Raw genomic sequence first — 22185 nt, forward strand, 5'->3', positions numbered from 1 at the left:
TTAAGTTTGAGAAAAAGGGAGAGAATAGAATTTGTAGTCAAGGTAGCCTGGGTTCTGAGTCTCGGGTCTTTCTCTTTTACTAACTGTGGACCTAAGCAATATTATTTAACTGATACATGTCATAGGTATTTAATAGTACTACTTACCTTTTAGAGTTATTATAACAATTACATTAGTTACTTAAAGAGCTCATTATGGTATATGCTATATTGTATACTCAGCGATTATTGGTTTTTCTCCAAAATTCAATTATTTTAACCTTGAATTACAGCTGTAGAGAACCAAGTTCTTACATGTGACATGTATATATCATATATAAGAAAACCATAGACCAAAAGTTGATAATCGCAGAGAAGTACTTCTTTATATATACCCACACACACTGCCCCAGTGTTTGATATATTGGTAAGAATATCTGGTGCTCCCAAATGTCCTGACAGTTACCATAAGTAGAAAGTCTCTAGGCTGCATAAGAATGCACTCTATGGCCCATGGAACAAGGAAGCAGGAATTTCAGGCAGGCTGTATACACAATTTTATTTTCTGTTCTGAAGATCACAGAGTCTTGCCCTGAAAGATTAGTAAATTTTCTGGAGAGAAAAAAAATTGACTTTAAAATGAAAAGTTGTGATAGAATTTGAAGTGTTTTAATTTTAGAGATTATTTGCTTTTGCTTACATAAATTTTTTAATACATATTTTGATCTTTTCCTACAGAAAATGGACATTCCAGCTAAATTGATTGTTTGTGGAATGACATCAAATGGTTTTACCATTGCAGACCCAGATGATAGAGGCATGTTGGATATGTGTGGCTTTGATACTGGAGCTCTGGATGTAATTCGAAATTTCACATTAGATGTGATTTAACCATAAGCACCAGCATGATCTAGGAGGTCTGTTGCCATCAGTGATCTCGCTAAAAATATGTAGCTACTTCCCAGCTAATCTTAATCCAATGAAAGATGATAAGATGGTAGTATAGTATATGCATAATGGAAATTTACCTTACCAAAAAAACAAAAAAAAAGGAAGGAAAAAAAAAAAAGATGAGCCCAAAGTTCTTTCTGTCTACTAAACTAGCTCTTGGGAAATAGCTTCAGAATTCACTGTAGCTCCCTCTATCTAACAGAGAACTTCATGTTGATAGACACTGTAAAATAGTCAAAGAGTTTTGCTGTGGTGAATAATCACATTTTTACTTAAAAGAAGTGAGAGCCAAAAGTTTAAGTAGTTCCATTGTCATGTCACTTGTTTGAAAAGTGCTCAAAAGTTTTCTTAAATATTTGCATTGGGAAAGGACAGCTGTGATAATGTCCAAATACTCTGAAATGCACTGGACCATGTTACTGTGATGGAATATGAAATTCATCTGTAAATTTTTATAACAAGGGGTTTAAAAAAAAAGACATTTGATTAAATTATGAACAAGTTTTAAAATTCCTTGGAGTTTTCTAAGATCACATAAATAGCAGCTTTCTTACTCCGTGAAAAAGATACTTTGAATCTGTTATTTTATTTACATTTGTAGGATTGTTACATTAACCAGAAAAATAGGGGGAAAGCCCTGAGAAAAAGACACTAAAGTTTGTGTCAGCTGAGGAAATCTGTTTGGTTTGCTTTTTGTACGTTTTGGTCCATTTTATTGCTGAGAGTGGGGGCATGACTTCACAATTTGTGCTGAAATACAACAACATAGCCACGTGTAGCCACACTTTTTCTTTTTTCATAGTCTTACCAAATGAAAACAAACTGTTTTAAGCATTTAACTCTCCCACTCATAAATCTGAAAGTATGACAATTAAAATCTCAACTGTAACCAGATTAGCTTTTTCCTTACTTTAAATATTCTAATTACCTTTAACTATTTTTTTAGTCAATTGTAAATGGGTTTTATATATTTTCTAATTGTAAACATGTCAATGACTTATCTCTGTCCATTATTCATTTATGGCAAAACATTCTTTTTGATAGTGTAAGAAATAATAATAATAAAGCAAGCTAGGTCTTTCATGTTTGAAAGGCAACTTTTGAGTAACATTACCACTAACCAGTCTGTAAGAAAATTTTTTTTCTATTTTACTTGTATATATTAAACTTACTTTTCATTACACTAAAGTGCATTATTTTCTTGAGCAAATGTCCCTTCTTTCTGGGGAGGTTTAACCTATTGAAATGCCAATATTTTTGCTCATAATTATATCATGGTTACGAGAACATAAAATTTCATAATAATGATTTACTGAGGATTTATAAAGCCCTTCTCACTGTCCTGTGAAAAGTCAAACTAGTAGATGTAAATTATAGCCTTCTGTGTGCTTAGCAGTTAGAGGTTTTGTTTTGAGGGCAAAGGCGGACTTCAGTAGCATTAGAACTTGTGAAGATATTTTCCGTTGCATGAGGAATTTGGGCTCTGGAAGTGAAAACAAAATGTCTTTTTCAAACTTATTTGACATATTTATGCTGGCTCTGCTATGAGCCATTCCTTCAAGGCAACTGGTAGCAATTTGTAAATGTTGTGATTTACCTGAGATTTTGTTATCAACAAAGTAGTGTCTGCACACCACCACCCCCATACGTTGCTTCTGATGTCATTCTGTTTTTTGGCCCTCTGTCAAGCATTGGATGTAAGGTGTACCTACTTTTGATAACATTTATATGTTCAGATTGAACTTAAAGTTTAAATAGCCTAGTAGAATTACAGTTTTTGAAGTTTCTAAGTAAACCCAAGATCTTTTTAAATTAAAAATTATAACATGATCTAACTTTTTATTCCTAATAGAAATGTTAACTGGAATATAGCATAAAAGTTTATTTCCTTCACTTATGTACTATTCCTATAGTGCTTTTAGATGTTCACAAGCTAATCAGTCTATCAGAGAAGTAAGAGTTGATGTGGCCTTTTTGAAGTATGTAGGTGCATCTAATTAAATGGATTAGGATAAGATTTAGGGAAGAAAAAAATCTGAAATTTAAAAGGTGATCTTTAAAGATAGGTTAGGGATCCAAGGTCTGAAATGGTATGGCTTTGGAGTACTGGATCTAGCAGTCTTGGGCTCTTCATCCCCATTCCAGCATTCATCTCCCCACAAAATGGGAAGACATGGACTCACAAGAGTAGAAGATAAAATAAAATTATTCAAGACTTTTATCTTTTTAGGTATTAGGAAATAATGTATCTACATGATTGCTTTAGGAGTAGAAAAACAAATTATGAACATGTAACTTTTGTAGTTCATAGTAATCCTCAATTACAATTAATGTCTTAATAACCTATGTTGCTATATATAACATAGCCCTATAGAAAAAATTTTAAAACTGTACCTCATTATGAATAAAATGTACTTAAGTGATAAGGAAGTTTTATTTTCTGAATTACTTTTAGGATTATTGCTATGTTAATACTTAGGGAAATGTTGCTTTAAAAACAATTCTAAGAAAAATAAACTTTATTTCCTAGGAAATATGTAAATATTTTCAGGGTATAGTTATAATTAGTGAAACAAAAACCAGTCTTATAATCCTGCCCTTCCTTATTAGTTAAAATTTCTTGAGAATTCCATTTATTAACACTGTTACATATTATTGGTTAAATCACTGTTTTATGGGAACATTAGTGAGGAAGATGCTAGTGAATGGAATTTAGTGTTACCCCTCTGGAACCTCTTGCTTTTATCTTACTATGTGATTGTAGACAACCAGTTTAACCTTCAATTTTGTTATCCTTGAAATGTGACCTATCTTGATGCTTGGATCGTAGAAGAATCAATGATTTGATATCTGTATAAAAGCTTAAATTAGGAGGAGGGCTTGCAATACAAATCAGAACTTTTTTTAATTAAAAACAGCTTAATAGGAGATACATGTTTCAAATGATAAAATGTTTTCGAAAAACCATTCAATAGGCTCAGTAATTCATTAAAACATTCCTGTTCTGAGTGGGAAAATGTGGAAGAAAAATGTTTATAGTGAAGGTGAGTATTATTGACTAGAAGTCACTGTTGTCTGATCAAGAGAAAGTAACATATTCCAAGTCTTAAGATCCACTTGGATACTTAGAAAAACTTATATTCTAAATGAAGAAACACTATTAATAAGCATTTGATTAACCTTTTAAAATAACAGGTAAATCTACAAATGATAGTATATCATTTTATCAGGATTTTGCCCTCATTTTCTGAGATTTTGCAAAAATAATATAAAATTATTTTGGAAATTTAAAGCAAAATTTCTGATAAATTGGAGGATCTGACAGTTAAGTGAAAAACATTTTAAAAGCACATCTAAACAATAATTGAAGTCATTGTGATCAGTTATTGGACTTACCCTAATTTAACCTAAAGATTTCATATCCACAAATAAAAATTTCTTGAAAAGTGGTGCCCTTAGAATGTTATCAAAAATGAAAAATTCTAGTTTTATATGCCACAGATTTGGGATGATTTGTTGAAGCAATATCCCCTCTAGAGAAGTGTTCTATAGCCTCAGTATAAACATGCACAAGGAAGAATTAGAAAAAAAGATAAGCTATGAATTTAGTTATATTTCCTGTACAGATTTTATTTCACATTTCCCTATTGTCTGATTCCTAATCTTATTTGTTGGAAAATTATACCTTGGTTTGTTTGTTTTTTCCTTAAAATTACTTTATTCTGACATTTTTGCCTTCTGTTTCTAGCCCTGCTCTTACCTCGGTAATAAAATGAAAGGAAAATCACCCATATTTAGAGTTGGGATGAATCTCTTTGCAGATTTCCATTTGTTCCATACAGATTTAAGATCATATTTTTCCAAATTAGTAATGGGCAGGTCTCTCGGAACAATAATTGGATTAATATATTTTCTCCCCAAATCAAATTATATTGTATACCTTTTGTGTTACATGGTTGCAAACATTTTGTGGCCTTTAAGAATATTCAGCCTTTGTTTGCAATTCTAGATCTACTTTGCTCTTAGAAAAAGCACTCTTAGAAAAACAACTGAACACTCAGAAAACAGCACATCTCATGTTCATATTTCCATATAAAGACCACTTTCAAATCTTTCATCTACTAAGTACTTCACTGAGCTTATATATACATCATTTGTGGCATACAAGATCTTGTAAATAACTTGTATTCACATTTAACATTTTTTTAACTGGTAAGATTTTTATTTGCTTTTGAAAAATTACAAAGTTAATTTAAAAATTCTATGGCAATATTTTTTCATGTAGAAATCTTATGTAGTTAAGCATACTGTTTGAATAAAATTATAATAAATGACACATTATTCTAAACCATGAAAGTATCAAATTATATTGGAAATTGGTAGAAACATAAACTAGAAGAGTTGCACTGCAAAATTCTATTACTGAAATTAGATGATTGTTTTCAATGGTTATGAATTTTATAAATACAATGAAAATACACAAAAGCTGTTTCTGAGCCTAACGAGATTTTTACCTTTGCTTCTTAATTTAGCACCATGTGTCATATGAATTTTACGAACATACATGATACTGAATTTTAAAATACATTTAGATTTCTGTACTTTTAGAAGTTATCAGAAAACTTTGAACAGAAGAAATAATAAGTTAGCTACATTTCTGCTTGATTCACTTAATGAACACTTGGACTGTTGAGGGTAGTAAATGAGGTAACGCCTTGCTATTTTATATATCATTATCACATAATTGATAGAATACTGAAACTTTTTTTGAAATGCTTATTAGGCTTTATTTGTAGTGTAAACTTTAGAATCCATGTACAGCCAAATTAAGTTTAAAATATTACACAACTAATGAATAGTAATCAAAAAATATTTTTGTTGCACTATTATTTTAAATATGGACTATATATGATGTGGTTTGGTGTGAGTAGACAACATTTTTGTAATGCATTTGAGTTTTTTTTTTTACTTCCTTTATTGCCAGCTTCTGATAATGAAGAAATTCTCCAAAGGGTTGAGATACATGAAATGATCTTTTTAAAAAAGTTGGTTGGGGGAGAGGTGTTATAATCTAGTTCTAAACTGTCCGTTTGTTTTATAAAGGCTTTGATTTCCGTAATTGACCACTTACTGAATATTTAAATTACACAGAATAATGCCTGCATAGAATAAAATTTAAGTATGCAAGAGCCTTAAAGTGAAAAAAATGAATCTTCTGACTGCCTTAAAATGTGACTAGCTCTCCAACAGGCATACTGGTTACTTTCCATAGGGTCTGTTCATTAAGTAATGCCTTAATAGTGTTAGTGTTTCTGAAGTACAGAACTCAAGGGGTCTTTTAGAGCTTTTGCTTTTACATAATATGAAAATTAACTTAAGTTTTAAAACCTGCTTAGTTTAAGCATCTATTAATAGGATAATCTGGGTACACTGATAACGTTCTACATACATGACTGTTAACATTAGTAATATTTTGTGGTAGTTTAAGTTTTTTTTATTGTTTGGTATAACAAATTATCCAAGAAGCTGGACTTTGTGTAACATAATCTCCAAGGACCAAGCTGCATATTTAAACACTATGAATGAAAAACACAGTTGTACAGTTTCAAAAATGATTACTTTTTTGAGGGAATTTTTCAAGACAAAAAGCAAATACTTTGTTTTAAGCCTATAAGCAAATTCATTCAAAAAAGTAAATATAGTTGTAAAACATTGCGATTGTTGCAATAAAAAGTATCCGGGCCAGTCATTTGTTTAATTACATTCATATTTTTACATTCACTTTGCCTTTCAAAGCCGGAATATTTTATAAAACTGAAAGAAAACTTTAAATTGTCAAGCTGGTGCTTAAGGATACAAAGTTTGATTTATATAAGTTTCATTTCAAAGGAGGGGACCCTGAAAAGAGGGGTGGGGGGTTTCTTAGGTCTGTTGATAAACTTACTGATGCTTTTTTGTCTTCCATGTTTTCACTGTAAATAATATACCTAACAATGTAATTTTGCTGTTTTCTGATAGAAAATGGATGAAATACTAATGAATTAAATTTATTTCATGATAAAAGTTTTCACCAATACTGTGAAATCTTGATTTTTCTCTCCTTTTCTAGCCTTGCAAAATAGCATACTGAATACATCATTGTAGACATGGGGTGCAGATGCACATTATGGGAACTGCTTCTGGTCAATTGTATTATTGTAGGAATTGATAGACACACCAAATAAACTCTATGCACATCAAATAATGGTCTTCATTTCTTTAAAGAAATAAGAATTTTAAGGTTATAATATGCCTTATAAAACCTAAGGCTCTTAGTAATCTGTTATAAAATTTGAATAAGATGAAATTAGTTTGATAATTAACATTAGCCTTATAAATGCCTCTAATTGTATATATTTAAAATACATGTGGTTGAGGAATCTTTCCCAGTGGATTACTGGATTTAACCAAAATGCATATTTTTAAAGAGTTTTATAACAGGATTCTTTTGTGAAGAAATTACTCAAAAGTTACCTTCGGGAAAAGTGATGCTAACATCAAAAATCAATTATGTAGGGCGCCTGGGTGGCTCAGTCGTTAAGCATCTGCCTTCGGCCCAGGGCGTGATCCCAGAGTCCTGGGATCGAGTCCCACATCAGGCTCCTCCACTGGGAGCCTGCTTCTTCCTCTCCCATGCCCCCTGCTTGTGTTTCTTCTCTCTCTGGCTGCCTCTCTCTCTCTGTCAAATAAATAAATAAAAAATCTTAAAAACAAAAAATCAATTATGTAAACAAAAAGTTTTAGTGCCAATGCAGACCTTTCTTGTCTCTCTAAATTCCCATAAAACTTCTGAAAACTTCTAAGATCTGAGCATATAGGTTATACAAAAGAGTAAAAGCAAGTTACATCAGAATATACCTACCAAAACCTTGAACATTTGGTTGATTTTATAGTTCTATATTTAAAGATGACAGCAGTTGCATGGAGAAAGTAAGATCACAAATTATGCATTTCTTCATGGATAAAGAAAACTAGACTTAACAGTACGTGGTTAAGCAGCCCACTCTTGATTTCAGCTCAGGTCATGATCTCGGTGCCGGGATTGAGCACCGCATTGGGCTCCCCGCTCAGTAGGGAGTCTGCTTCAGGATTCTCTCTCTCTTGCCCCTCCCTCCGCTTGCTCTCTTGTCAAATTTTCTTTTAAAGTTTAAAAAAACATTTATCCATATTAAACCTTATCGAGAAGATGCGACTTTATTGTTCAAATGGTATTTTTTACAATACTAGTAAACAATCCAGATCCATTTAGACAAAATACCAATTTTTTTCTCAACAGCTTTTTAGCTTCCCTATTAGATATTTTGGCAATCCAGGGATAAATTGATTAGTGGTAAAATGAGAAACAGCCCATTTTTTAATATTAGTAGGCTACAGTAAACCGTTTATCTTCCAAATCTTAATATTAAAAATTAAATACTGAAAAATAAGATAACATTACCTTTTCTTAAACTGATCACCATTTTCTTCTTTCTAGCCTTTGGTTCTGGAAAAACAGCTGCTGGGATAACTTGTATCTAGTTTTGCCTTAGATTTATATTATACTTTTATCAAGCTGAAGATACAGTGTTACAAACTAAATGTCTCCCCAAAATTTGTATGTTAAACCCTGATTCCCCGTGTGATGGTATTGATGACGGGGCCCTTAGGAAGATGATTAGGTCTTTAGAGTGGAGCCCTCCTGATGGTTTAGTGCCTTTGTAAGAAGAGACAAGACAGTTTGTTTCTCTCTGCTGCCATGCGGACACACAGAAGATGGCCATTTGCAAACCAGGAAGCTGGCCCACACCAAAAACCAAATTAGCACACACCTTGATCTTGGACTTCCCAGCCTCCAGAAATTTAAGAAATAAATGTTTGTTGTCTAAACCATCCAGTCTATGGTAATTTGCTATAGCAGCCCAGGATAAGACATAATGAGAAGAGAGAAGAAATGTAAATACGCCCCTCTAAAATCTTAACTAGGATGTTGGAAAATCCTGATGGGTCCACAAGAAAACCATACATACTTCTGAGCCACTGTGATTATAACAGTCATTACATTTTGAAAAGTCTACTGCCTAAGCACCATGCGGTGTGATTTACATTATTTCCATCTCCCAAAATAAATAGGAAGATGGTATTATCTGTATTTTATAAAAAGGAATTTATCATTCCAAGAGATTGTCACCTACCTACTGGTCACACCTACTGTGATGTGTGTTTTGAACATCTCTCTGTCTTAATAGGTATTAATCACTGATTAATGTACTAAGAATGATTTTCTTTCACTGAGGATTTAGTGGTTTGTTGTAGTCCCTGTCCAAATCCCTCCCCTTTCACCCTAGGCTTTGTAACTAGCTCCTTTCAGTTAAAACTAAGTAAGTATTGATTATCTGAGATGGGTCCGTCAGGGCAGCTGCTCAGCCGGACAAGACTGCCCCTCAAACCCTGCCTCAGGCACCAATCTGAAATCCAGGCTGTCACCTGTTATTCTGACTGACCAGCTCTAGATTAAGGGTTCCAAGGACTCTGGGACAACTGATTTGCTAGAATGGCTCACCGAACTCAGAGAAACATTTACTTACTAGATTACTGGTTTATTATAAAAGGACATAGGAGGAACAGCCAGATGGAAGAGACGACATAGCAAGCATGTAAAATTCTCATTGGCACAATGCAAAATAAAGGACTAAAGGACACGCCATTCTCTGTTCCGTTCCAGTGTTCCAATTTACCACATGAGAATGAAATAATACAGACTCTAGCTTTACCAAGGTCTCCTAATGGCAGTCTAATAAATCCATATATGAAGCATCATTGATGGCATATGGCCAAAAAAGTCACCAGCTATCTCCTGCAGAACTGTCCCAAATTCCTTGGTCCATCTTGACCAGAAAGCAGAAGCACATCTCTTCCCAGCATCTGGCAATCTGCCCTAATGACTCGATGGGATCAGCTAGGAAAATGCCTCCTAGAAAATGCACTTAAAACATTATTTTTGATAAGAAGCTTGAAAAAGGGATGTGATTAATCAAGTATCAAAATATTTTTAATTATTATTTTTAAGATTTTATTTGACAGCACAAGCAGGGGGAGCGGCAGAGGGAGAGGGAGAAGCAGGCCCCCCACTGGGCAGGGAACCTGTTGTGGGACTGGATCCCAGGACCCCAGGACCATGACCTGAGCCGAAGGCAGATGCTTAACTGACTGAGCCACCCAGGCCCCCCTATTTTTAATTATTCTAAAATAAGACTTCGTATAGAATAAATCTTGTTTGCTAAGTTTATGTGAGATAAGATCAGTCTGAATCAATCACAGAATTGAAGAATACCTACATTAGAAATTAACAGTCTAACCTCCCACCCAATACTTGGCTCTCTTAAAGGAAAGTTTCCAACAGCCTTTCAACACATTTTGAAAAGTAGAACTTTCCACCTCACAATAAAACTCAAGTACATTTCTGAACTATTTCAAAAATTCATACAGTGCTGAAATCTTCCTCATAATTTCTGCCCCCTACGTACAGTTCTGTTCTCTGGAACTACTAAGTCATTTGGTTTCTCTGAAATTAACTTCATTCCATCCTACAAATTTAATATACTTCTTTTACTCTGGAAGTACAAAGTGTGAAGGTTTGTCATAATATAGTACAAGGATATTCCCACTGAGTTGACAACTAGATCTGGGAGAACCTTCCATTTTAAAGAGAAATCATAAATCAGTCCTCACCACTGAAAGCCATAAAAGGTGATCCTTCTGAATACTACACAGAATAAATAATCCCAAATGCTTACCTTCTAGCTCTTGGTTGTAAGATTCATACATAAATTATTAATAAAACACATTCTTATCTTTTGATACAATTTCACCCCTATAGTTTTAAATACCATCCCTTTGCTCAAGAATTGGCAAGTAGGGGGCGCCTGGGTGGCTCAGTTGTTAAGCGTCTGCCTTGGGCTCAAGTCATGATCCAGGGCTCCCTGCTCAGCGGGAAGCCTGCTTCTCCCTCTCCCACTCCCCCTGCTTGTGTTCCCTCTCTTGCTGTCTCTCTGTCAAATAAATAAATAAAATCCAAAAAAAAAAAAAAAAAAAAAAAGAATTGACAAGTAAGAAGAAGAGATTTCCACAGCAATTTATTGTTCATTAGTTTTACAACTTTTTCAGGAAGATAATTTACATATTTAAAACATCCTCAAACATTTAAAAGGCATTATCAGGCATTATCACTTTAAATCACTGACATTTTACTAGCAACGCTATGAGCACCTACATCACTAAAATTCTTTCCTCTTACTTTTTTTTAAATAACACTGATGAACTAGTGGAAGCAATTTCCCTTCTTTGTGAAGCCTATGAGTGTCAGTTGCACCTCCAATAAAAGTTCCATTGATAAATATTCTTGGTACCTGTTGGATAAACAAAAGATTAGGTGTCACTCTATTTTCAGAAGTAAGACCTTTCACATAATAATAATAGATGTTCATACTCTGGGTCCTTTTATGGGCCAAGCACCAGACTCAGCTCTTTCACAAAGTACTTAAATCTTTACAACCCTTGAGGTAGGTACTAATTTTAGCCTTATTTTGGAGGGAAATGAGACATGACAACTTGCCCCAACTCACAATGATAAATCCAGGGCAATCTGACACTCAAGCCTTTCCTTCTAATTGCTATGGCACATAAATCACACAGCTTGTAATTACTGTTTATGTTTAGTTTATATCTGTTTTGTTTATATTTGTTTACTGAAAGGGAAGATTACACTATAAACATCTTCCATGCACATAGAAACAAGAAGGAAAATGGCAACATTATGTATTTTCCTGATAATGCACTTCATTGAAAAAATGCATATGGTTGGACAAATTTCAGGAATCTAAAAACATGAAGAACTAAAGCACCCCTATTAGCACAGTAACTGAAGACTGATCCATGGTCTGTACTGTTCAAGCAAAGGGAGGAAGGATTTCATCTTGAGAAGAGTTCCAGGAGGATCTCAAAGATTCACAGACAAGCACTCCATCACCCCACCCTCCTAGTCAAAACACACACACGCACGCACATATGGCAAGAATAAAAATAAAATGAATGAATTCTGCTGTTCCTCAGTCTCTGAATCTTGTTCCCAGATCTGCCATTTCTTTATCCATGTAAGATTCTCAGAGGATGAGAGAGAGAATGCCTGGCTCACTTTTCTTAACACAAGGGTCCAGGCTCTAGGAGACCCAGGTACCACCTATTCGGAGGAAAAGCACCATAGAGGATACACTCACAGTTCTTTCACCAGTCATTTTGTAGAGAGCATCTTGAAATTGACTTCCATATTCAAGCATGTCCAATTCCACCACTTTATACTTAACATTCATGTCGTGGAAAAGTTTTTTTGCCATTGTGCAGTAAGAACAAGATGTTTTTGAGAAAATCACCACACAATTATCAGAAATTGTTTCCTGAAGTCAAACAAACAAAAAAATTTTTTTTTAATTCCAGACATTACCTTCTGGAAAGAAATCATTATTATAGTGGAAAGGGGATGGATTTTGGAGTCTCATGATTCAGTGCTCAAACTAAGTCTCCATCATCTATTTTCTCATCTGCAGATTGAGAGTATTATTCATTTAAAAGAGATGTTTTTAGGGAAAAAGGATATAACAGATGCAAAGTTGGCATGGAGTGATAACAACAATAATCATAGCCAATTCATATACAGCAAACATGTCTGTGTGCGAGACACAGTTCTTAACACCTGACCTTTTACTAGCTCATGTAAACCTCACTATAATCCTGAGATAGTTCCTATTATCATCTCTACTTTACAGATGGGGAAAGTGAGGCACATAGGAAGGTAAGTGACTTACTCATAGTCCTCACCTAATAAGAGCTGGAAAGCTGAAATCTGAGCCCAGGCAAGTCTGATTCTGCAGCCCAGGCACTTAAACTGTTACATTGCTTCTTAAATACTCGGTGGGTGTTTAGGAGTTAACTCCTTACCTTAACTTGTAATGGTGAGAACTGATATGTGATTCCTATTTAAAATGTAAGGCTTTCACTGATCCACGTATAAACAATAGCTTACCCCCTCAACTTCCATTCCTTCCTATATATCTATATAGTTAAAAATAACTGTCATTACAGCATTGATAAGGCATTTTTATATTGTTGTTTCTGGAAAAGTTACTACCAGAAATGCTGATTCAAAGGATTTCAGGCAGAAGTCAGAAACTTTTTTTTTTTTTTTTTAACTTCCTAGATGATTCTAATACCAGCCTGGTTTGGAAACTACTCTCCAGGCCTTTATCACAAATACCATGAGATTTTGCTATGCATCTGCATTGCTTGTGAAATTTGTTTCTAAATATATGAATATTCAGGTCCTTCAAGAGATTCTGGATAAGTAAGTCTATCACCCAAGCACCTGCCTAGGTTGTTCTTATGTGGGTCATAAGCAACACCTTCAAGATGAAAGCCAAAATTCAGTAGTATCCAGGCAAAGTAATTCTAAAGTTACATCCATCCTTGGGTGTCAGTGGTTTTAAGGCACAGTCTAGCTGTCTGCAAGTTGGTCTATTTTTATGCTTTCTCTTCTGATTACTCATAATATTCAATATAGAAGTCTGTCTCGGAGAGAGCCAGCCATACCAGACATGTATGAATGCATCCATTTTATAGATGAGAAAACTGAGGTTGAGAAGTTCACAATACTAGGATTTAATCCAACCTGTCCCAAAACCAAAGCTAGTGCTCTTTCCTCCACCATGCCACCTCAGGTTATAGGCACACCGAGACCATCCTGCAGAGAGAGCTGAGCATTCTGGGTCCTGACATGCAGTAAAAACACTGATGAAGAGATTCCAAAGTGAGTTGAAACTCAAGATGACAGTGCCAGAATGTCTTGAACAATCCTTCTCACCTTCTCTCGAGCTCAACCTTGCTAAATTTTCATGATTTTGTATTCTTGTTTTAAAAAGGGAATTCCCTCACAACAGGTTTCTAGCATTGCTATTACATTCATCGGCTGTGAGTGAATACTTTTTTAGCCAAATTAATTAAAGGCAGAAATGTTATATACGTGGTGGTGGTTGGTGGTGAAGAACAGAGAAAGAAAAACATGACTATGTCTTGGAGACTGCAAGGGAAGGAAAACACACATACCAGAGAAGATTTCTGAAGCAGAATGAACTGGGTTTTGCAGTGAAAGAGAGGAAAACAGTACCTAGCAGCACATGGTGTCCTTGAGAGGATCATTTCTAGACTAACTACAGCATACTCAGTTCTGTGTTAGGGGAGAAAGCTGTTAAACAGCTTCCCAGGCCAAAATCAAACCGTACCTCTGGCTAACAGCAGCTTGACTGGTATCAACAGGAGACCTGAGGTAAGTCTGAGGGAAAGGAAGAGCTAACCTCACAGACCAAACTTAGAGGGAGAAAAGACATCATTAATAATAGATCTCATAAATTTTGACTACCAATATGATCTAGAATTTTTCTGTCACATGGATTATTTTGATAGCAGATTTTAAAATACACATTTAGTAATTCATGTGCTGAACTATGTCAGGTTGGATACTGAATAAGCATGTTAAATGTGTAAAACACAATTCTTTTTCTACAGAGGAAAGTTTTTTCCTATGTCTCCCACATCACTCACTTGAATCTGATTCACAGGAGCAGTTGCTGACTTCCCCAAAGATGATGATGTGCTGTTCCCCATCCTAAAAAGAATTTTAAAAGGTAGTGCAGCTTTAAACATTAAAGATAATCATTAATGATAATAAAGCAAATGAAATCCATTTGAAGAAAACCTGATATGCAAATATATATCCAAATCTATGAAACAGAAAAAAGAGTTTTACTTATTAATACAAAAATGCCAGTTTACAAAGTACTATTTACAAAAACCAAAAGGGACTGTGTGCCTCTCTAGCCTCCTAATGTCCTTAATTATTTGGTAAAACCACATTTACTGTGTTTAAACCCTAACACACTCTTATTTCTGAACACCAAATTTTGAAAAGACTGTCCTAATGATTGAGATTAACCTGATCATTAGTTTAAAAAAAGTTTCTATCTTCATATTAAAATATGCCAAATCTCCATGAACACAGTGACACAGAGAACCTACAAAAATCCAAAGATTTTAAGGAAACTAAGGTATGTCAGCCACAACATTCATAGCTCCAAGTTTCCCAATCTGTAAAGTAGGAATAATAGTCACTCCCACCTCAAAGGGTTTTATGAAGATTAAATGAATTGATAGAAAGCAGAACAGTGCCTTGATCACTTGCTCAATAATGTTTAACACTATTACTATCATTTCCTGATTACAGGGACCCTGTAGGTATGTATTATCCAAAACCCAGCTGTTGGGAGCTTGTAAAAGGAGGCATTCATTTTAACAGGAATATATTCACTAAAATATTTTAGTGTTTTATATGATCAAATCTCTCTGCCTACCCCTAGAACTTTCCCCATCCACTTTATCTTTCTTGATCAGCCAGTCCCTATTGCATTGTCCAAACCATATCCAACATCCTGATGCAAACTAGTTAGAGCAAAATTACAAATCTTAGAAAAGAATCATAGAATAATATGGGCTTCAAAAGAGAATTACTCGAATATCTAAAGATTAAGAGAATAAGATAAGGAATTGAAGTTTCAAATATTTCCAAAAATAGTCTCCTTATGATTATGTTCCAAATTCAAGTTTTGATAGAAAAACTTCTCCTTCCAAACACTTCACTCATTCATTTTGAGGCATTTAAAATTTAAATGCTGGGGGACCTAGCTGGCATAGTTGGTAGGGCATGCAATTCTTTATCTCGGGGCTGTGAATCCGAGCCCCACATTGGGTGCAGGACTTACTTTAAAAAAATTTAAATGGATTTTTTACATGTTATCCTTGGATGATGAGCGGCTGATCTACATAGCCGTGCCCTGCACACTTAGAGTAAGGATGCTATAACAAACATCACTTCAGTAATTACAGAGTTAGAGGCAGGAACTACTCCAAGGGAACATTATAACATTAGAACTCCCCAATGTTTACAATCTATTACTCCTTGCTTCCCAATAGTTAGCAAGGAAATCTTTAAAACAAAAAGGGCCTATGCACTTATCTCAGGAAGGGGTTAGGAGTAGCATGTGAGGGAGACTGCAAGCAACTTAGGCCAAGGGCAGAGGATGCCTGTTAAGAAAAAAGCAGGCTGAATTCTTGGAGCACAAACGGGGGGTTAACAGGCATGGCCTGGACCTAAGAAGGTGCTTTAGTGTAATAAGTCAACAACTTATTTGGTTATCAACTAAGAAAACAAGTCCTTTTCATCTCTGGTCCAGCATCTAACCATCATCCCCAAACCACCTACCACAATATTTACTACTGAAGTAGGAGTTCCAGTAGAACCTACAAACGCAAGTTATCTTGGGGAGTGAGAGGAGGTAGGAAGTGCATCTGAAATACCACCCCCTACTCTCCCAAATAAAAGAGAGTTTCTGGAAAGCACCTTTTTCCTTCAATTCTGGTTGAGCTTGGCAAAAGTTATTAATCTAGTAAGGAAACAGACATCAACAGAGAAGCGCACAAGAAACGTTTCACTTCAACACTGATGTACCCATTAGCCAGGCCACATTTATGGAGCGCCTCCTATACACTAAGTAGGCGAAATGCTAAATGCCCCAGGGATACATAGCTTTGGAAAAACACGTCAGGGGCTCAAGGACCTGTCAGTCAAATAGTTAACACCATGTGGTCAGCGCCTTCCGGAGTGGGTCACCAGCTGAGAATAGAAAGATAATTAACAGTTCCTACAGTCTTGCAGATCTGGTCAGAGTTACCAAACCAGGCGGGAAGGAAGAGACTCCAAGACAGGGATGGATGCACAGTGGCAGGCACAGCCATTCGAACTGGCAGAACGACCGTGGCGCACCGGCTCGGGCCTCAGGGTGGCACAGCATCAGCCTAGGCAGTGGGTCCTCCACGGCAGGCCTGGGAGCGAGGAGCACAGGGAAAGCCATCCTCGGTCTAGCCAGAGGCGACATCTACAGGAGTAAGTCACAGTCCCTATCCTCAAAGACTGAGCCATTTAGTAGGAAGCGTCCCCTTCACTTCCTGCGGTAGGGTTGCCAGGTTTAGCAAATAAAAATGCAGAACGCTCGATCACATTAGAAGTTCACATAAAAAGCGAGTAACTGTAAGTCTAAGTATAATCGTGCAATATTTGGGATACACTAAGACTAAAAATTAATCGCTGTTTATCTGAAATCGCAATTTATGAGGCGGGGCGGGGGGCGGGTTGTCCAAGTGACCACGACTCGGGTATTTTCGACCGAAGAGTCACAGGATCCGTAAGGAGGCACAACCGCCTAGGGCATCATTCACACACACACCCCTTCCTGGGCTCCCGCCGCCCTCTGAGGGCCCTTCGCTGACGGGACACTGGGCCCACCCTGGGCCAGGGAGAGAGGAGCCCGAGCCCACCGCTCAGTCCAGACCCCTGCGAGGCCTCCGCGCCAAGCCGAACCCCCCACGCCAAAGCCCCCGTGTCTTGCCCGCCGCGCCCCGTACCCAGAGAACGCAGCTCCTGCCGCCCCGCCGAGCCGGCCCGCCGAGCCGCTCCCGCTCCGAACCAGCCTCGTCCTCAGCAGCGCCGCGCGGGGCCAAGACATGGTCCGACCGCCCGGCCGCCGCGCGCGGAGAGGGTGGAGACCGCAGCGAGGGAGAGCCCGCCTCCGCCACCCGGCCCTGCCCCCGCACGCCCGGCCCCTGGGCGGCCGGGCCCGCCTCTCCCCGCCCCGCCGGGCTGCCCTAGCGGCCGCCGGTCTTCTCGGCGCGGCCGCGTGAGTCTTCCCAACGCAGGTGGCCGGTGCCCGGCGCCCCGAGGGCGCAGAGTCGGGGGGAGTGCGGGACACGTGTAGGTAAACTGCCGTCCAGGCCCACGCCGACGCCTCACCTGCGGGCTTCCAGAGCTCGGCGCAGCCCTGCACCTGTTTCTTTAGGGGTTAGGGACGCTCATAAAGGCTCACAAGCCGGAGGAAACACCGCGTGGGGATTGTGGCTAACATTCTGGCCAAACGGAGAAGAAAAATGACTGTCCGAAAGAAAGAATCGAAATGCCTGGGATGTTTACATAAAGATGGTAACGTCATCACAACTTCCGGTCAGACAGGTGTTTCTGTCGGTGCAGTTGGAGCGTAACTATGTCATCTTAAAATTAGGCTGCTGATCCAGAACTCATATAGATCGTGGGACTATTAGATTTTACATCCGGAATTAAAAGAAAAAAGTAATACAACGTAGAATATTTATTCCAAAGAAAACAAAATTTGTGTTTATAAATAAAAATGAAATTAGAAAATAAAACTTGAACTAGCCCAGAGGTTATTTGCCATGACTGTGAAACTAGGTGCGTGCTAAGGACAACATTGGGCCACTCCTGGTAATGATAGCCCTTTGTGTGTCACTATATAAAATGAGGAGGGTAGATCTTTGTATTTATTTACTGAGGACATTGAAATCTATTTGTTAAGGCCAAATGACAAATATGGTATTTTTAAAATTCTAAACAATTATTAGAACAATCCAGACCTTTTTTGATCCTTCATATTCAACTAGCTAAGTTTAAGATTCATGTTACCAAGTTACAAAATTAGAATATCTGTTTCTGACGGTTTTTTTCCCCATTTTCAAGTGAGTTGTTTCACTACTTGAAAAAAGGGTGAAAGTTTGTTGCAAAAACAGATATTCCCAAAAGATGTGAAGTCATTCTTCATAAATCCAAAATTAACTTTGAAATTTAAGAGATGTTATCTATTGTATTGTGGGGTTTTGTTTTGTTTTGAATCAAAGATAGCTATTTAGGAAATTTACTCTGTTATTTTTGTTTTGAAATAAAATTTTACCTTATTGTTGCAAACTGTTTTACAAAATAAAGGCTATTATGAAGTGAAACAATCATGTCACAATTTAATTTTCATATAGTACGGCCTATGTTAAGCACAGAATTCACTGGACAGATTTTTAAAAAGGGATCCCCAAAGAAAGTACTTTAAACAAGTGTTATGTCTGAATTAAGCATAATCATAACCTTCAATTTCTTTGTGCTTCATTGGGTAGCTATAGAAGTGATGATTCTTGGTCATAATTGTGATGTCTATGATAGTAAATTAAGAAGTATGCTATGCCTACTGTTCACTTAAATGTATGGTGTGGACATAATGGGGGATGGCCAGTATAGGTAGATCAAGAATAAATGATTATATACAGCCTTATGAGTTCTATACTGTTTTACATGACTGAACGTGATATCAATTTAAAAAACTGACAAATTTTTAGACATTCTTTCAACTTGTTTTTTATTGCTTAAATTGTCAAGTAAAGCTCATACTTTTTTTTTTTTTTTAACCTCAAAACAGGTTTATCCCCTGCCTAGGGTTGAAAGCTACTGTTAAAAAACAAAATTCAGCTGAATAAATTTGAAGCTCTAACTGGCTTTATTCAATGATTCATAAATTGGGCAGTATCTCATCTAGCAAATAGAAAGGAACTCTAAGATGCTGTACAAAATGGAAGGCTTTAAAAGAGGGGAGGTGGGATAAGGAAATCATAAACAAATGAAAGGATTATTTTAGGCAATGTCACCTATTTTTGGGGAAGAAAGAGGTCTATCCAGCAGATTACCTCACTAGTTCTCACCAGGAAATTCCCAACTGACCTATTAAGATTATATTCCTGGAAAAGCCTGAAACTGCAATTAGGTTAAGTATTAAGTCTTGGTTTGTTGACAGGGGCTTAGCACAAGTGACTCCATTTTGGACCTGTTGTTTCTTTTTTTAACAGTGCTAAGATCAGTAAATTATGAGATCTTCTACTTGAAAGGGCCCTTATGGGAGGTCCTCTATACTAGGTCCAACCTGTGAACCTTAGCCACCTGAAAACCTTCATAAATTCTCCCTCCAAAGAAACTTTTCTAAAAAGAGCATGACTGTGAACATTCAAGGGTCAGCTGTTGTATTTGTATCCTAAGGCTGCTGTAATAAATTACCACAAATTTGAAAGAACAGAACTTTTTCTCCTAGTTCTGAAAACTAGAGATCCAAAATCTGGCAGGGCCATGTTCCTTCCAGAGGCTACTATAAAGGAGAATTCATTTTCTTCCTCTTCCACCTGCTGGTGGCTCCAGGTGTTCCTTGGCTTCTTTGACTTGTGGCCACATCACTTCATTCTCCGCCCATATCTCCCCATTGCCTTCTCCTCTGTCTCTGATGATGAGATTTAGTCCACACCTGGGTAATCCAGGATGCTCTCATCTCAAGGTCCTTCACTAAATTATATCTGCAAAGAATCAGTTTTCCAAATAAGGTAACATTCACAAGTTCCAGGGATTTCATCTGGATTTTTTAAGGTACCATTTTTTAACCTATCACAACAATACTTAGAACAGCCTGGAGAAAGCCTGATATTTCATTAAAGTTTTAGGTATTTTGTTAAAAATTCTGTGAATGTTGTGTTATATTCATTTTCTGTTTTTATTTTACTGTATTACTTCATTCATCCTTTACTATGTCAGTCACAGGATACAGACAAGGTCCCTGCCTGTAAGAGATAAAACTCTATCTTTTCTCTAATTTTTGAACTTGGTATAAAATTCATGGTTCATAAAAATGTGTCATATTTTTACATCATCACTGTTAAATACCCCCATCTGAAAAGGTAAAAACAAATTCATGTGTGCCTATGCATTGTTTTAGACTAAACAATGTCTCTCCCTTATGTCTGTTTCCCAAATATACTGCAGCTATAATTAAAATCACATTAGTTTAAAACTATTACTGAAGGGGCACCTGGGTGGCTCTGTCGGTTGGGCATCCAACTCTTGGTTTCTGCTCAGGTCATAATCTCATGGGTTGTGGTATCTAGTCCTGCTTTGAGCTTCACACTCAGTGGGGAGACTACCCCACTCAGTGGGGAGTCTGCCCCAATCCCCTTTCTAAAATAAATAAATCTTGAAAAATAATTACTGCAATTTATTATAAGCCTTTTATCATTATAGAGTTTCTCATTCTACAAGTACAAAAGTACAAAAATTACAACATACTATTATTTCACAGGAAGGCTTAAGAAGGTCTGTTTGCTTTTCCAAACAACAACTAATTTTCCAATGCTCTCATAGCAACTGGCTGTTCTACAATTAAATTCCATTCTAACACAAACTACCTGGAGTTAGTACAGACCCCACAGGTTAAGGACTCCATCCTACAAGACTGCCTCTACTGCAACACTAGCCACAAATGGGGTGTCCAGACTACCTGCACTTCTGCCTGGCCAACTACAAATTGGGGTGTTATCATGACCTTCCCTTAGGTTCAATAATTTGCTAGAGAAACTCATTAAACTCGGGAAAATACTATATTACAATTACAGCTTTATTATGAAAGAGACAGCTCAGGAACAGGCAAATGGAAGAGCTGCATGGGGCAAGGTTGGACAAGGTTAAGTGCAGAACGTCCATACTCTCTTTGGTACACCACCCTCCCAGCAAATCAGTGTGTTTACCAACTCAGAAGCTCCCCCCAAACCTTGTCTTTCAAGAGTTTTCATCAAAGTGTCATTGCTGGGCATGATTGATTAAATCATCTGCCCTTGGTGCTTGAACTCAATAACCAGTGCCTTCCCCTCTCCTGAGACGTGAAGGGTAGGGCATGAGGGGGAGGACTGAAAGTTCCTTAAGCATAGCCAGCCCCTCCTTGAAACTAAGGGACATCAAGAATCACTTCTTTACCATAAACACAGGTACAAGGGAAAGAGACTTGCTATGAATGATAAGACACTACAATCCCTAAGGAAATTCCAAAAGTTTTAGGAGCCAGGGACTGAAAAACCAAGTATAGTGTGTCTGGCTGACTCAGTTGGTGCAGCGTGCAGCTCTTGATCTGGGGGGTTGTGAGTTCAAAGCTCCACACTGGGTGTAGAGATGACTTAAAAATTAAATCTTTAAAAATTTTTTTTTAATTAAAAAAAATTAAAAAACCCAAATATATATTTTTTATCATACCACAAGGACCTATCTGGTCTTTTTATAGAAACGAAGGGATAAAAGCAGTAACAAATGGAGGTGTCTGATGTTATTTGAAGTTCTTATACTCAGGAGCCATAAAGTTCAGTTTCCTCATTCAAGAATGAAAGGAATAAAAAATACCTTTGTTGCACAGAATATCCGCCAAAATAGTAAAAATTTCCTGGAAAG

General features: G+C 36.8%; 2 protein-coding genes across 3 annotated transcripts in view; one reads left to right on the forward strand and one right to left on the reverse strand.

Moving 5' to 3' along the window:
- The window catches only part of RO60 (Ro60, Y RNA binding protein), a 28741-nt gene extending 21568 nt beyond the window's left edge, over nucleotides 1-7173 (forward strand). The window contains exon 9 of the mRNA XM_045809568.2: nucleotides 717-7173. Within this exon, the coding sequence (XP_045665524.1) occupies nucleotides 717-869 (153 nt within the window). The 3' untranslated portion in view covers nucleotides 870-7173. The remainder of the gene's footprint in view (nucleotides 1-716) is intronic.
- Nucleotides 7174-11063: 3890 nt separating this feature from the next.
- GLRX2 (glutaredoxin 2) lies at nucleotides 11064-17669 on the reverse strand. 2 transcript variants are annotated; one of them, XM_045809564.2, is made up of 5 exons: nucleotides 17508-17669; nucleotides 16752-16928; nucleotides 14595-14658; nucleotides 12221-12397; nucleotides 11064-11353 (listed from the first exon to the last, which is right to left on the reverse strand). In XM_045809564.2, the coding sequence occupies exons 1-5, from the start codon at nucleotides 17606-17608 to the stop codon at nucleotides 11222-11224; spliced, it is 651 nt and encodes a 216-aa protein (XP_045665520.2). In that variant the 5' UTR covers nucleotides 17609-17669; the 3' UTR covers nucleotides 11064-11221. The 2 variants fall into 2 exon arrangements, with proteins under 2 accessions (XP_045665520.2, XP_045665521.2); XM_045809565.2 differs by lacking the exon at nucleotides 16752-16928 and having other exon boundaries at nucleotides 17508-17666.
- Between the last annotated feature and the right edge of the window lie 4516 nt (nucleotides 17670-22185).

This window comes from Ursus americanus, chromosome 2, assembly GCF_024610735.1.
Source record: "Ursus americanus isolate L20-20 chromosome 2, mUrsAme1.1.p, whole genome shotgun sequence".
Taxonomy (NCBI): domain Eukaryota; kingdom Metazoa; phylum Chordata; class Mammalia; order Carnivora; family Ursidae; genus Ursus; species Ursus americanus.

Excerpts from the sequence above, each read along its gene's own strand:
- GLRX2 (XM_045809564.2), bottom strand. The coding sequence starts at position 17,608 with ATGTCTTGGCCCCGCGCGGCGCTGCTGAGGACGAGGCTGGTTCGGAGC. Across the intron at positions 16,929-17,507 it reads GCAGGAGCTGCGTTCTCTGG|GCCTGCCGTGGAGGACCCAC; the intron begins GTACGGGGCGCG and ends CCTCGCTCCCAG. Across the intron at positions 14,659-16,751 it reads CTGACCAGATCTGCAAGACT|GATGGGGAACAGCACATCAT; the intron begins GTAGGAACTGTT and ends AATTCTTTTTAG.